This window comes from Convolutriloba macropyga, chromosome 5 (assembly GCF_964194025.1).
Source record: "Convolutriloba macropyga chromosome 5, txConMacr16.3, whole genome shotgun sequence".
Lineage (NCBI taxonomy): Eukaryota > Metazoa > Xenacoelomorpha > Acoela > Convolutidae > Convolutriloba > Convolutriloba macropyga.
In genome coordinates this window covers 42,268,465-42,282,248 of record NC_134472.1, presented here as the reverse complement: position 1 = coordinate 42,282,248, position 13,784 = coordinate 42,268,465, and the positions used below count along the sequence as shown (strand labels likewise).

The window sequence follows — 13,784 nt, the reverse complement described above, 5'->3', positions numbered from 1 at the left end:
TTATACGAGTTATTATTAGAGTTGTTTCTTGATTGTGATCTGTATGGTGTTCTTCGGGAATTGTGGTATACTGGTGATGTTGATGGTAATTGTCGTCCGTTGATGTTATTCGAATCAATTCTGTTTGGTAAATTTTGATTGTTTCTCATATGACTGTAAAATGATCCTTCTTTTGGTCGTGCTATGCTTTCTCTTCGTGGTCTTCTAAAGCATCTTCCTTTTGTGTGACCGTGTGAACTGCAATAGCGGCAAAAGAGTGCAAACTTTGGTCTTCCTTTAAAGTTTTTCTATCGTATGTGTTATTAATTCCGTTTAGAACGTTACAGATTGTTCCTTCAAATTGTTCTAAATCATTTTGGTTAAGATCGTTTATGTTGTTACAAGCTGCATTCATTTGTTTGAGATCTTCACTAATGTTAGTTGTTATTTGGTTGACTTCATATAATCTTTTGTGATTGTTTGTTATTGTTCTTGTTAAATCCATTTGATCTATTTTGTCAACTAGTGTCTTGAATGGCATTTCTGGTTCTCTTGGCGTTTGTTTATGATTGGCATGTTTTTTCAAGTCTGCTGTTTTTAATTCATTATCTAAGCATCTAATGAATGTTTGATTCATTACGCTATTTCTATAATCTTCTGTATATAATGAATATGCTGTTTTTACAAGTGTTTCTATTCTCAGTGCAAGTGATCGTAATGATTCATTTGTGTGTTTTAGTAGTTGTTGTAACACTATTTTTGCTTGTTGTTTTGATTTCTCTGAGTCGAACATGTCTGAAAATTCTTTGCAAAATGTTTCCCAATCCAATTTGGTTTCACTTGGAAGAGTGGAATACCACTTTTGAGCTGGTCCTTGTAGTGTATGTAAAATTAAAGCTGCTCTTTTTACTTTCCATTGATGATGTCCTGGTTTGTTTACTGGTTCTATGCCGCTACTAAATATCATTGCTGCAACTATACTGTTTAAGTATTCTTCAACAGTATATGCTGGATCTGTGCCGTCAAATGGTCGTATTGTTGTTTGTACTGAGCCACTACTAATGTTCTGTTCTATTTGTGGCTCTTCGTTTATACTCATTGATGTTAATTGTTTATAGAAGGGTAAGGGAGGTTCTGTTACTGTCGATTCTCTTTCTTCTGTTGTGATTGAATTTGATCCTCTAGTACGATTTTCTTGTTGTCTATTGTTTTGAATATTAGTGTTTTCTATGTTATTATTATTTGAATTTCTGCCATTGTTTGAATTTCCGGTTTCTGATCTTAGATTGTTTGAGTTTCCGATTTCTGATCTTAGATTGTTTTGTCTACTAATGTTATCTAATGTTCTTTCAAGTTTGTCGAATACCATTTCTAGTGCTTCTTCTTGTCTTCTTTCTATGTTCTCGTTAATTTGTCTAAATTTATTTTCTATATTATCAATAGGTTTATTTGTATGGTTTGTTACTTTTTCTGTTATTTCCTCTTTGAGATCTTGATAATTGTACATTTGTTGTTCCCAGAGAAGTTCATTGTGTTCACGGTTATCGTTCAATGAACCAATATATGTGTTATTTCTGTTATAATTATATTGTGTTGGGTTCTGATACTTTCGTCTAACTTTTTGATTTACTAATGGTGGTAGCAAGTTTCCGATTTTCGCATCTTTGTCTTCTGAATCAGATATATCTATTTCATCTGTTATGTTCTACTGATTTCCAAATAATCTGATGTTGACTGTTTATTTGGTTTTATTGTTGATGTTTGTTTTGTTTGTAAATCTGTGTTTATTTGGACATCTTTTGGTGTTGATGTTGACGTTAGACTTCTTGACAACATAAACGATGAGGAACCTGCTTGTCCCTGGTCTTCAATCTTTACATAGTTTTCTAATCCTTCTATGTAGTTGATACTATCTGAACATACTTTTAGCGTGCTCTCAATCTGTTGCGAAAAATATTCACTGTCCCAAATACTTTTAAGTTCGCCACATAAGTTTTCAATTTGTTCGTGGAATGTTTCTCCAAACTGTATTCGTTTATCATTAATGTGTTCAAAATTATCTAACCAGAATAGGAATGTGAACTCTGAGATAATTTTTATTATGTCTGATGTTGCTGTTTTTAGTTCTTGTTTTAATTGCATGATTTGTGTTAACCAATTATTATAATTTATTACATCGTTTCTTAGTTTGTCGTTTACTGACTGTATTGTTTTCTTTTGATCGTTCAAGTATACGGTTGTATTTCGTAATATTTCATACGTTGTAGATGGTATTGCTGTTAATTTTGTTCTTTCTTGTGAGTCTTCATGTCGTCTTAAGAAAGTTTTGAACATATCAGGTAATGTTGTTTCATTTTGGAAATTATAGATTGTTTTTCTATTACCTTTTTCGTCTGTCAAGCTAAATGTATAATGTTTATAAAGTTGATCTCTATCCAGTAGTATTACTGGTAGATAGTGTGCCAAGCGATTTCTATGAATGTTAATTTGTTGTATGTTTTGTTTCTTTGAAGAGGTTATTCTTCAAATTTATTATTATTCTGTAAATAATAACGCGGTTTTCTTGCGGGCAGTCGCTAGCAATTGTAAATGGTGTTAAGAAATGGTTTGTTATCGACTGTGGTTGATGGCTATCCATCTTTTGTTTTTATTATTTGTGATAATATTGTTAATTTATTTCCGTTATGGGGATTTGAAATTTGTTATTTTCTTTGGTTTAGTTCGGAACTGGTCGCACCATATAAGACGTGTTCTGAGCTTACCTTTTTTATAGGCTACTTCCGGAACTGTCTTATGGTTGTCTCAAGAATATAGGATACTCTTAAGGCTTACCTGACAAACTAAAGTTCTAGATGTCTAGTCTGTTACTCTTCTATCTGAGCTTCAGTAGACAGTGCACGGGCCCCAATGCTAAAGTCTAACGTATATCTCAATACTAAACAAGAGCGGAGTAGAGAGAGAGAAATATACTTTATTATTATATCAGGTCTGTGACTAGTACCGACTAACAGGGTCGACTAAACGGTTCTGAAGGGAAAACAGATAAACATTTAAGGAAAGGTATTTTCCCTTTTTCAACCAATCAGGGTAGAGTATTTCAGTCTTTTATTTATTTAAATATATAAAGTCTTCAAGTCTTTTGTTGGAAGTCAACATTGACTCCACTTGTCTTCGGATAGAGTGGCCCCTGGTTATAGAGAAACGCTGAAAGAGTTGATGAACTTGCATCCAGCAGAAGAAGTGCCACCGAGGGAAACTGATGATGACAGTAGTTATGCTTATCAGTTTGACGAAGCGTCTGTGTTTAAACAATTGCAATCTTTCTCAAACTTCACAGCAGCCGGCCCATCCAAAATGTACCCTGAGCACCTTCTACATGCCTTAACGTGCGCAGTCCCCGATCAGTCCAAAAAATCTATTTCAAGCATCACAAAATTACTGAACTCGGCTACTTACTGAACTTACCAACTTTTTGCCCTGCTTCGCTTAGAGCGCTGAAGACAAAAGGAAGTGTACGGCCAATCGCTGTGGGAGAAGTTTTTCGACGTCTCATAGCCAAATGTATTGCTCAAGAGGCCAGGTCTGAGGCTGTTGAACTTTTTTCAATCAAACAACTTGGTGTGGCAGTTAAATGCGGCGCAGAAAGCATTGTACATACAACAAAACAAACCTTTCAAAATTTATTCAACAACAAAACAGCGGGCCTACTTCAAATCGACTTCAACAATGCTTGCAATTGCATTACGAGAAGCAGTGTGACAGATGCAGCGCGAACATTCATTCCCGCTTTAGCCCCTTTTGCTTCTTTTTGCTATTCTCAGCATAGCATGCTCTTTCTTAATGCAACTCATATTCAAAGTCAATCAGGAGTCCAAAAAGGAGACCCACTGGGACCCTTATTGTTTTCTTTAGCACTTTGGCCCATTATCAAAGAACTCGACGATAAGTCACCAAACCTTATGCAGAATTCTTGGTACCTTAATGATGGAACTGTATGAGGTAAGGAAGAGGAGCTATGTGAATCATTAGAAATTTTAGCAACTCCTGGCAACAAGTGTGGCCTTGAACTCAGAAGAGACAAGTGCGAGTTGTGGTCCACCGCGTTTTTTAATGCTGTTGATAGCAGGATAAATAGAAACAGCCACTCAGGAATCGAAATCTTGGGCGCAGCAATCGGAACACCCACTTCTGTTGCATCTTGTTTAGAAAAAGGGGTTAAAAAACTCGAGAAAGTGTTAGACAATCTAGGCTATATAGAGGACCCTCAGTGCGCTCTTGGAATTTTGCGTAGCTGTCTGGGTGCATCTAAATTGGTGTATTCGATGAGATGCAACACTCCATCCACTGAGAGTAACAAAATACTTGAAAAATTTGATTATTTCAAACAACCAACTTTTGAAACTATATTGGGTTCTGTAATCAGCGATAATTCATGGGACCAAGCATGCCTGCCAATAAACAAAACAGGAGCTGGAGTTCGACTTTCTCGGAGCAATTCAAAGCAGCTGATGTTGGTTCCTTATCCCAGTCAGCAAACATAGTAGAACAAATTACTGGTGTGAACCCAACTCAAAAAAGTAGTTTCACAGAGCTAGTGAAGGAGTGTAGCACTTCGGGGATTCCTAATTTGGGATTCCTAATTGAGCTGCTCTGAAATACCGTTTAGGACTTCCACTATGATTCGGATAGGAGATGTCCATTTTGTAAGTCAGCTATTTTGGACATATTTGGAGATCATGCCGTTTCATGTCACGGGCGTGGCGATATTATCTCTCGTCGTGACAGAGTACGAGACGCAATATTGGCAGCTTGTTCGTCGGCCAATCTTTCCCCTGTATGTGAACAAAATCATCTTTTGCCGGAAAACAATTCAAGACCAGGCGACGTGTATTTGCCCAGTTTTATAGCATGACAACCCGCACCCGCAGCCTTAGACCTTACCATTACGTCCCCACTGCAAGCCAGTCTTATCTCAGATGCGGCGAGGACATGTGGTTTTGCTCTAACCCCAGCGGAAGACAGAAAGATTGGGCATTATCACCAGAAGTGCAGCGATATGGGCATACACTTCATGACATTGCCGTTAGAAACTTTAAGCGGACTATCCGAAACAACGCCAAAAACATTGAAAATAATAGCTCTTTTATCTGATAATAGAGGTTTGCAGCCCTCAGGCCTATCAGTAGCCTTCAATCGCCTCGCTCAAGCGGTATCAATAAGTGTCATGCGTGGCTCAGCTACAATGCTGATTGCAAGAGGTTCGCGATTATGAGCCAGAAATGATGGGGACTGTCGCATCCAAATGTGCCGCTATGCCCAATGAGAGGGTCCAGAAAGTCCGGTTCAAGAACTCACTAACCTCAAGTGATATCGGACTCGCTTTATGAGAGGGGAGCCCTTCTGTGTCTAAATGTCACCCAATGAGTGGGGACTTCAGTTAATTTTAATAGTTTTTGTCCTCAGAACGAATTTCCTCAAAGACATCTAATTGAAAGTATAACTGCATTCACAATTTGTTAAATCCTTCAATCACGAGTTTTTATTCTTACCTGACCGAAGTGGGGAGAATATAAACGAACATTTCACGCGTTGAAATTTGAAATGGAAATTTGAATTTAGAATTATTGAACTGCTGATCTGTTGAATTAATTACCATAGTTATGATAACCAAGTTAATTATAATTTACAACTTTTTTTTAAAAAATCATTTATAAATAAAAACACGCTAAAATGCGTTTTTTACATAAAAAACTTATACGCAATTACGCAATGTTGTGGGGGTAACCGTCTCCACATTACTATCAGCTAGCCAAATTGAAGTCAATTCGAGACTCAAACAACTCACCCCGCCAATACTCCTATTCAAACAGCGACACTAGGAAGAATATCGCCCTGCAAGAAGACTTCCCAAGCTAGGTAAAACAAAATGTGACAAAAATTGAATTATAATTACTTTTTCTATCATGCAGTCACTTGATAACATTTAACCAAAAAAGTCGGCTTTTCAAACTGCTAGTTAAACTCATTTCATTTTTTTCACAGCGTCGTCAATTGAGGTATTTCACACTAAGTCAACAGACGCATTCCATTACTTTCCATGTTATTGTATGACAACCGGCTGTCCGCAGGTGTTAGAGTTGACGCCTCACAGGTTGAGTTGAAACAATTGTTATAAAAATAAGTTATCGATCTCAGTAAAATCACTACTCTTGTTTCATGAATCAGATATGTCACAAATTTCTCCACATAACGAACTTTTGTTTCAATGTTTGCTCCACTTTTCAGGTCGTAACAACATAGAAAGCGATAAGGACACTCTTCGAGCCTCAAAAAGATCACCATATCTAGCCTTCAGCTAGTACTAGTAGTTCAGGCTTCTGCAATGCGCGGGATGAAGCACCCTTGTTGATCGTTATAAATGAGATAGTTTCGAAATAGGGTTACAGTTTTTGCACAGGCAGCAAATTCTCCAAGTGCACATGTCAATTTCGTTAAAACTTCTAAAAAAGAATTTCCAATAAATGTCGCTGATCCGATATTTTATACTTTTGTTGTCTGTAAGGTCTGTGTGTTTGTTGACAATATTATAGAGATAGGCTGTTCTCGACCAGAAATTTTCGTCGCTTTTGAATAATCGTTTTTTCGTAAGTTTGATTTCACATTTCGCGCCTTGTCTCGTCCGATTATTGTTGTTGAAATGTATATACTTTTCTATGGCAATGTTGTATTTATTGTTTATGAGATCACATAGTAGTAATAAGCTGTGAAGTTCGAAGTAAAACGATAGAGGTAGAATTTTCAGTTTGATTAAACGCTCCTTATATGTGAGAGAAAAACCTATTATCCATTTCGTCGCACTTTTTTGGATTCTTTCGATGAGTACTAGATCGCATTTAGATGGATACCACACTTGACAGGCGTAGGATATAATTGGTACAATGTAACCCTTGTATGCGTTCAATTTAACTTGAGGGAGAGTTCTGTGGTGAAGATTTCTTCTGAGGTACCAAAGTGCTTTAAGAGTTTTTGAGGCTCGTGTGCTTGCGTTTTGATGCCAAATGAGGTTATCACAAACTTGTATTCCGAGATCTTTTTGATGAGACGAGATGTTGACAGTTTCATTTTTTATTGTAAAGAGCGACTTTTTCTTGAAACAAAGGATCTTGCATTTGTTTTCATGGAGGCGCATTTCGTTGTTATTGCACCATTCATTTAATTTCTGGAGATCAATTTGAAGTTCATGTTTGTTATTAGAGAGCAATTTGTAATCTGCATAACAGTAGGTTTGACTGTATTCAATTTTTTGTGGTAAATCATTTATGTAGACGAGAAAAAGTATATGCCCCAGGATTGAACCTTGCGGTACGCCGCTAGTGACGTCCCGAAGGCTCGACGTTGAGGTTCCAATGCGAACACGTCGTTTTCTGTCGTCACAGTAGTTGGCTATTAATCTGAGCGCTTTTCCCCCGATCCCTGATTCCGACAGTTTTGCAACAACGCTGTGGTGGGGTACTGTATCAAACGCTTTCTGGAAATCTAGGTAGAAAACGAAAAGTTCATCACGTGCAATTGAGTCGACTTCTTTGTACAGTTGGTCTAGAAAGCATAACATTTGAATAATTGCTGAACGCTGAGGCCGAAAACCAAACTGGGAATCGTAAAGTGTTCCTTTAACGTGCTCATAGAGTTTGTTGAACATAAGTTTCTCGAAAATTTTTGAGAGGCAACATAAGCAATTAATTGGTTTATACATTTTGATTGCGGCTTTATCGCCCTCTTTGTGTATTGGTGTTATATCACTTTGTTTCGAATATGCTGGAAATTTACCTTTGTTAATGAATGTTTGAAAAAGTAGAATTAAGGATCTGCTTATTGTTTTTGATAGATTTTTCAGAAGCAGGTTACTTATATCATCAGGGCCGTTGGCTTTACTAGTATCAAGTTTATTTCGTATACTCTCAATTTCTTTTTCTGAAATATCAAAGCGATTAAGATCTTTTTCTTCAAAATTGAACTGGTTCAACTTTGATATTTTTGAATTGAAAACACTCTGGAAAAATAAATTGAACAACTCGGCTTTCTTTTCATTGGTGTTAGCAGTTTGTTCATTTAGGTGCATCTCGCTTGGGAATGGTGTGACTTTTTTAATTGATCGTAAATATTTTTAAATAATGCTGAATTGACGTGTTGCGAAAACCATCGCAACACGTCAATTCATCTTGGATGGAAACAAATATCATTCGGCAAAAACCTCCAAGTCGTCCAAAAAGGACGATATCAATACTCCTCTTAGGGCTGAAAAACAAATCATCTTACCTTCTCTCCGAGTCACAACAAAGCGCGCCATATAGTAGTAGTAGTTCAGGCTTCTGCAATGCACGGGTTGAAGCACCCTTGTTGATCGTTATAAATGAGATAGTTTCGAAATAGGGTTACAGTTTTTGCACAGGCAGCAAATTCTCCAAGTGCACATGTCAATTTCGTTAAAACTTCTAAAAAAGAATTTCCAATAAATGTCGCTGATCCGATATTTTATACTTTTGTTGTCTGTAAGGTCTGTGTGTTTGTTGACAATATTATAGAGATAGGCTGTTCTCGACCAGAAATTTTCGTCGCTTTTGAATAATCGTTTTTTCGTAAGTTTGATTTCACATTTCGCGCCTTGTCTCGTCCGATTATTGTTGTTGAAATGTATATACTTTTCTATGGCAATGTTGTATTTATTGTTTATGAGATCACATAGTAGTAATAAGCTGTGAAGTTCGAAGTAAAACGATAGAGGTAGAATTTTCAGTTTGATTAAACGCTCCTTATATGTGAGAGAAAAACCTATTATCCATTTCGTCGCACTTTTTTGGATTCTTTCGATGAGTACTAGATCGCATTTAGATGGATACCACACTTGACAGGCGTAGGATATAATTGGTACAATGTAACCCTTGTATGCGTTCAATTTAACTTGAGGGAGAGTTCTGTGGTGAAGATTTCTTCTGAGGTACCAAAGTGCTTTAAGAGTTTTGGAGGCTCGTGTGCTTGCGTTTTGATGCCAAGTGAGGTTATCACAAACTTGTATTCCGAGATCTTTTTGATGAGACGAGATGCTGACAGTTTCATTTTTTATTGTAAAGAGCGACTTTTTCTTGAAACAAAGGATCTTGCATTTGTTTTCATGGAGGCGCATTTCGTTGTTATTGCACCATTCATTTAATTTCTGGAGATCAGTTTGAAGTTTGTTTGTTATTAGAGAGCAATTTGTAATCATCTGCATAACCGTAGGTTTGACTGTATTCGATTTTTTGTGGTAAATCATTTATGTAGACGAGAAAAAGTAGTGGCCCCAGGATTGAACCTTGCGGTACGCCGCTAGTGACGTCACGAAGGCTCGACGTTGAGGTTCCAATGCGAACACGTTGTTTTCTGTCGTCACAGTAGTTGGCTATTAATCTGAGCGCTTTTCCCCCGATCCCTGATTCTGACAGTTTTGCAACAACGCGGTGGTGGGGTACTGTATCAAACGCTTTCTGGAAATCTAGGTAGAAAACGAAAAGTTCATCATGTGCAATTGAGTCGACTTCTTTGTACAGTTGGTCTAGAAAGCATAACATTTGAATAATTGCTGAACGTTGAGGCCGAAAACCAAACTGGGAATCGTGAAGTGTTCCTTTAACGTGCTCATAGAGTTTGTTGAAAATAAGTTTCTCGAAAACTTTTGAGAGGCAACATAGGCAATTAATTGGTCTATACATTTTGATTGCGGCTTTATCGCCCTCTTTGTGTATTGGTGTTATGTCACTTTGTTTCCAATATGCTGGAAATTTACCTTTGTTAATGAATGTTTGAAAAAGTAGAAGTAAGGATCTGCTTATTGTTTTTGATAGATTTTTCAGAAACAGGTTACTTATATCATCAGGGCCGTTGGCTTTACTAGTATCAAGTTTGTTTAGTATACTTTCAATTTCTTTTTCTGAAATATCAAAGCGATTAAGATCTTTTTCTTCAAAATTGAACATTTGATATTTTTGAATTGAAAACACTCTGGAAAAATAAATTGAACAACTCGGCTTTCTCTTCATTGGTGTTAGCAGTTTGTTCATTTAGGTGCATCTCGCTTGGGAGTGGTGTGACTTTTTTTAATTGATCGTAAATATTTTTGAATAACGCTGAATTGACGTGTTGCGAAAATCTCGCTTTCATAGATGACTTGATCGTTTTTACAAAGTGTGTTGACTTTTTCTTCGAGACAATCTATTTTGTTTAGTGTGCTTGGAGCAGGACTTGGATGGGCAATTGCTTTTCGTTTCAAAGTTGATAGTTTTTTCATTTCATGGGATGTGCTTTTTGACACCCACGGGGGGAGCTGTGATCTGTGCTGAGTTACTCTTGGGACATTTTGATCGAAAAGGCGATTGAACCATTCATACCACTGTTTAAGAAGTTCGTCAACGTTACTGTAACAATAGGGGTTAAATGGGTTTTTTGAGATGTTGCAGTTGAATTTAATCCAATCTATTCTTTTGTAAGCGTATTTTGGTCTGCTGCGATCGGTCGCTTGATCGTAGTTGCATTCGTATCGTGTTATGTAAGCGTAATGATCTGAGCATTTTTTGTTGTTGAGGGCATAGTTATTACTAATTTTGGTTTCGATTTTCAAATTGATCCAAAATTGTGGTTCGTTTGTTAGGAAGACATCTAGCTGTTTTTTGTACCCCAAAAGGTCAGTGAAGTTTAGCATTTGTTCAAAATTTTCATCTACGAAATAGTTGAGCCAGGTGTTGTCAAGTTCATCTGGTGACGACATTTGTTTCCAGTCAGTGGTTGAGAAGTTGAGATCTCCTGTAATGATGATTGATCTTGGCTTTGTTTTCTTCTCTAAAAACTTTAGCGTTTGTGTGAGGTCTTCAAACTTCTGCTTGCACCATCTGTATGGGCTGCCTTTAGGTGGGTTGTAAATGCAGACAATTAGGATTGAGTCATTTTTAGTGTTAATTTTTACGATTAGGCAACCCTCACATGTGTTCTTAACGAACAATTCTTTAGATTGAATGTTGTCTTTTACCGCCACTAGAACACCTCCATGTTTTGAGACACCGCATTTTGAAGTTCTGTCATTTCTGTGAATGACATCATTTTTGAGAAAGAGTGCTTTGTTTGGAACTTCTTCTGTGAGCCATGTCTCGGTTAGGCAAAGAATGTCTGGATTGTAGGGGACAAAAGCGTTTGCAAATGCAAATCTTCGTGGTAGATCAATGAAACTATGTAAATTAAACGTTAGAATTGATACCTCTTGTTTTTTGTCTGTATTTTTTGCGAGTCAGGTGGAATACCGAGCATTGTCTAAGTACTCGACCCAATTTTCATCTTGTTTTTCGTATAATGTCAGATTCATTACTTTCAAGTTTTTTCTGGGGAAACCTGCGTCTATTAAGTCTTTTCGCTTTTTCAGACAGTTATTCAGCTGCTCTTCTTCTTGTAGGGAGTAGTCTTTGCTAATGTACACTGTTTTGCTATATCGTTTCAATCTTGAGAGTGAGAGTAGTAAGATGCGTTTGTCATACATGCATGGCATGGTTGCAAGAATGGTACGATGCCTTCCATCTTTGAAAGCACCCATGCGCCTGCAGTCCGTAATTTGGCAGTCTAGCTTGAGGAATTTGAGGATTGACTGTATTTCTTGTATATCTTCTTCAGCTCTTTCACGAGCGGTTTCTTTCTTACTTTCATCTATTCCTCTTATTCTGATTGCCAGGTCATTTGCAGTTCTAGCCTTTACTGTGGGGTTTTTTTCAATGTTGTTGTTAGCTGTTGGCAGTTTATTCTCAATTTCATTTATTTTGCTGCTAATAGTTTCTTTGATTGTGGTTTGAATGTCCTCTTTTATTTCTAGATTGTTCTGTTTTTGTGTTGGACTTTTCCAGAATCACATCACGTTTGTTCTGCTGTACGCAAGCGTTGCATAGAAGCAGAACGTTTTGATTGACCTGTTGAAGTGCATTTATTATGTCGATGCTAAGTTTTGTGCAGCTTGGGGACATGTGCATGATTGGCACAGCATACGCAACGGAAGATTGCCTCTTTTTTACCAATTGGCTTAGAACAGGTTTCACATTGGATACTCATACCCTCTAATTGAATTTGTTTACCAGATGTTTTGGAACTCATTCCGTTGTGTGTGTGATTTATAGAAAAATTCGAAGTTTAAACGGGTGGAACTAATAAATTGGGGAAAGAAAAACTTATTTACCTTTGGAACCAATTACTGGTACCGTTGGTAATTCGTGGGGTTGTACGAACCACACTCGCAGTTCCCAGCACAGTGGTATTCCTTTGGATGGTCTTTTTTTGTCTATGTTTGCGCTGAAATTTGTGCGTAGGATTTTGTTCTTTAATATGGAGCAGATTCCTCCAAGGGCCTTCCCGTTGAGGTGGACGGCGTCGTTACTCAGGTGTAATTCCGGGGAATAAACTTCTTCAGTGATGCCTCTGTATTCCCACTTTTTACTCTTTTTTTTGTAATTTGTTGATGAATTCGTTTGTTGCTTTGGCCTTCTTTTTACTCGCACTGTCGCTTCCTCGTGATGGGATGCCAATTACAAATACTTTCTCTGTCGCAAGGGGCACAAGTTCTTCGGCTAGTAAGGCAAGTTCTTCAGCTGTTTCTTCTGGTTCTTTGTTCGATGGTGTTGAGCCGGTGAAGATGTCGTTTCCACCAATGAATAAAACTATATTGTCGTATTGCCTTTTTCCGGTAAGAATTCTGATAGATGTCGAATTTGCGCTCCTGGAAGTGATAGGATGTTAAAATTTGGAAATCGGAGATGTTTCAATTGGGAATCTGCAAAAATTATGTTTCTGGTCTTGGAAGTTTTAAAGATATGAAATCGCATTCAGTCTTCTTTTATTCACCCGTCCAAGCTAGGAATTGGACGGGGCTTGAAGGAAAGATAGATATAAACCGTTGGAACCAATAACTGGTACCGGTGGTCTTATTGATATAGTTAAGAAACCTCAAGAAACATATTTAAGAAACCTCAAGACTTAAATAACTCACTCAACCAATACTCCTATTCAAATCCAAACAATAGGGGCGCACTAACGGCAGGGTGAGTATCTAACACCATTAGTAAACATTTCCTCCTTGTCATTTGAAGTTTGGAAGTAATTTCAGTGTGACTAACTTTGAAACTTTCGTTATGTTCTGCCGGAAGTAAAGAGAGAAGTTCTCGACCTCATTTTTTCCATCATCCGGTTCATCATTCGGCTGTTGCTCATTTTTAGCAACTGGAGGCGATCTCTGTGAACTGTTTGAGCTAATACTTTCACTTTTTTCCAGACAAATAGCTGCTGCTGGCCTCTTACCTCTAGATTCCAGTTCAGAAACCGTATGCTGTTCGGTGTTGCTATCAATTTGTTCAAGCATGACTACGGGTTGCCAGTCGCCTAATAACTCAACTTGACTGCTTACTGAAGAGGAAGCCATTGTTTTCAAATTAATTATCGCACAAAAACAATCTGAAGAAAAAAATTATAATATGATACTGAACTTCACTTTAGCCATTTTAGCGAGCCTCACGGAAAGTTTAATCTAAGGTCAACCCGTAACAAATCATCCTTTCACGCAATATACCACAACTTCGCACAGAATATGGTGAGCCAAATTGTAGCTCTAAGCATTCAAATTTTTGCGTGGCTGGGAACTTTATGCTGAGACTTTTGTTCCATCAATTTTGGCAGATCGAAATTTTTACAGAGGCATAAATGATGAATCATTGAAAAGCTAAATGTCTCCCATAAAAATAAATATTCCA

At 37.4% G+C, this 13,784-nt stretch overlaps 1 protein-coding gene across 1 annotated transcript in view; it reads right to left on the bottom strand.

The window, feature by feature from the left end:
- Positions 1-13,512, bottom strand: part of LOC142339398 (uncharacterized) — a 105,269-nt gene extending 91,757 nt beyond the window's left edge. The window contains exon 1 of the mRNA XM_075389416.1: positions 13,155-13,512. Within this exon, the coding sequence (XP_075245531.1) occupies positions 13,155-13,456 (302 nt within the window). The 5' untranslated portion in view covers positions 13,457-13,512. The remainder of the gene's footprint in view (positions 1-13,154) is intronic.
- Positions 13,513-13,784: the final 272 nt, after the last annotated feature.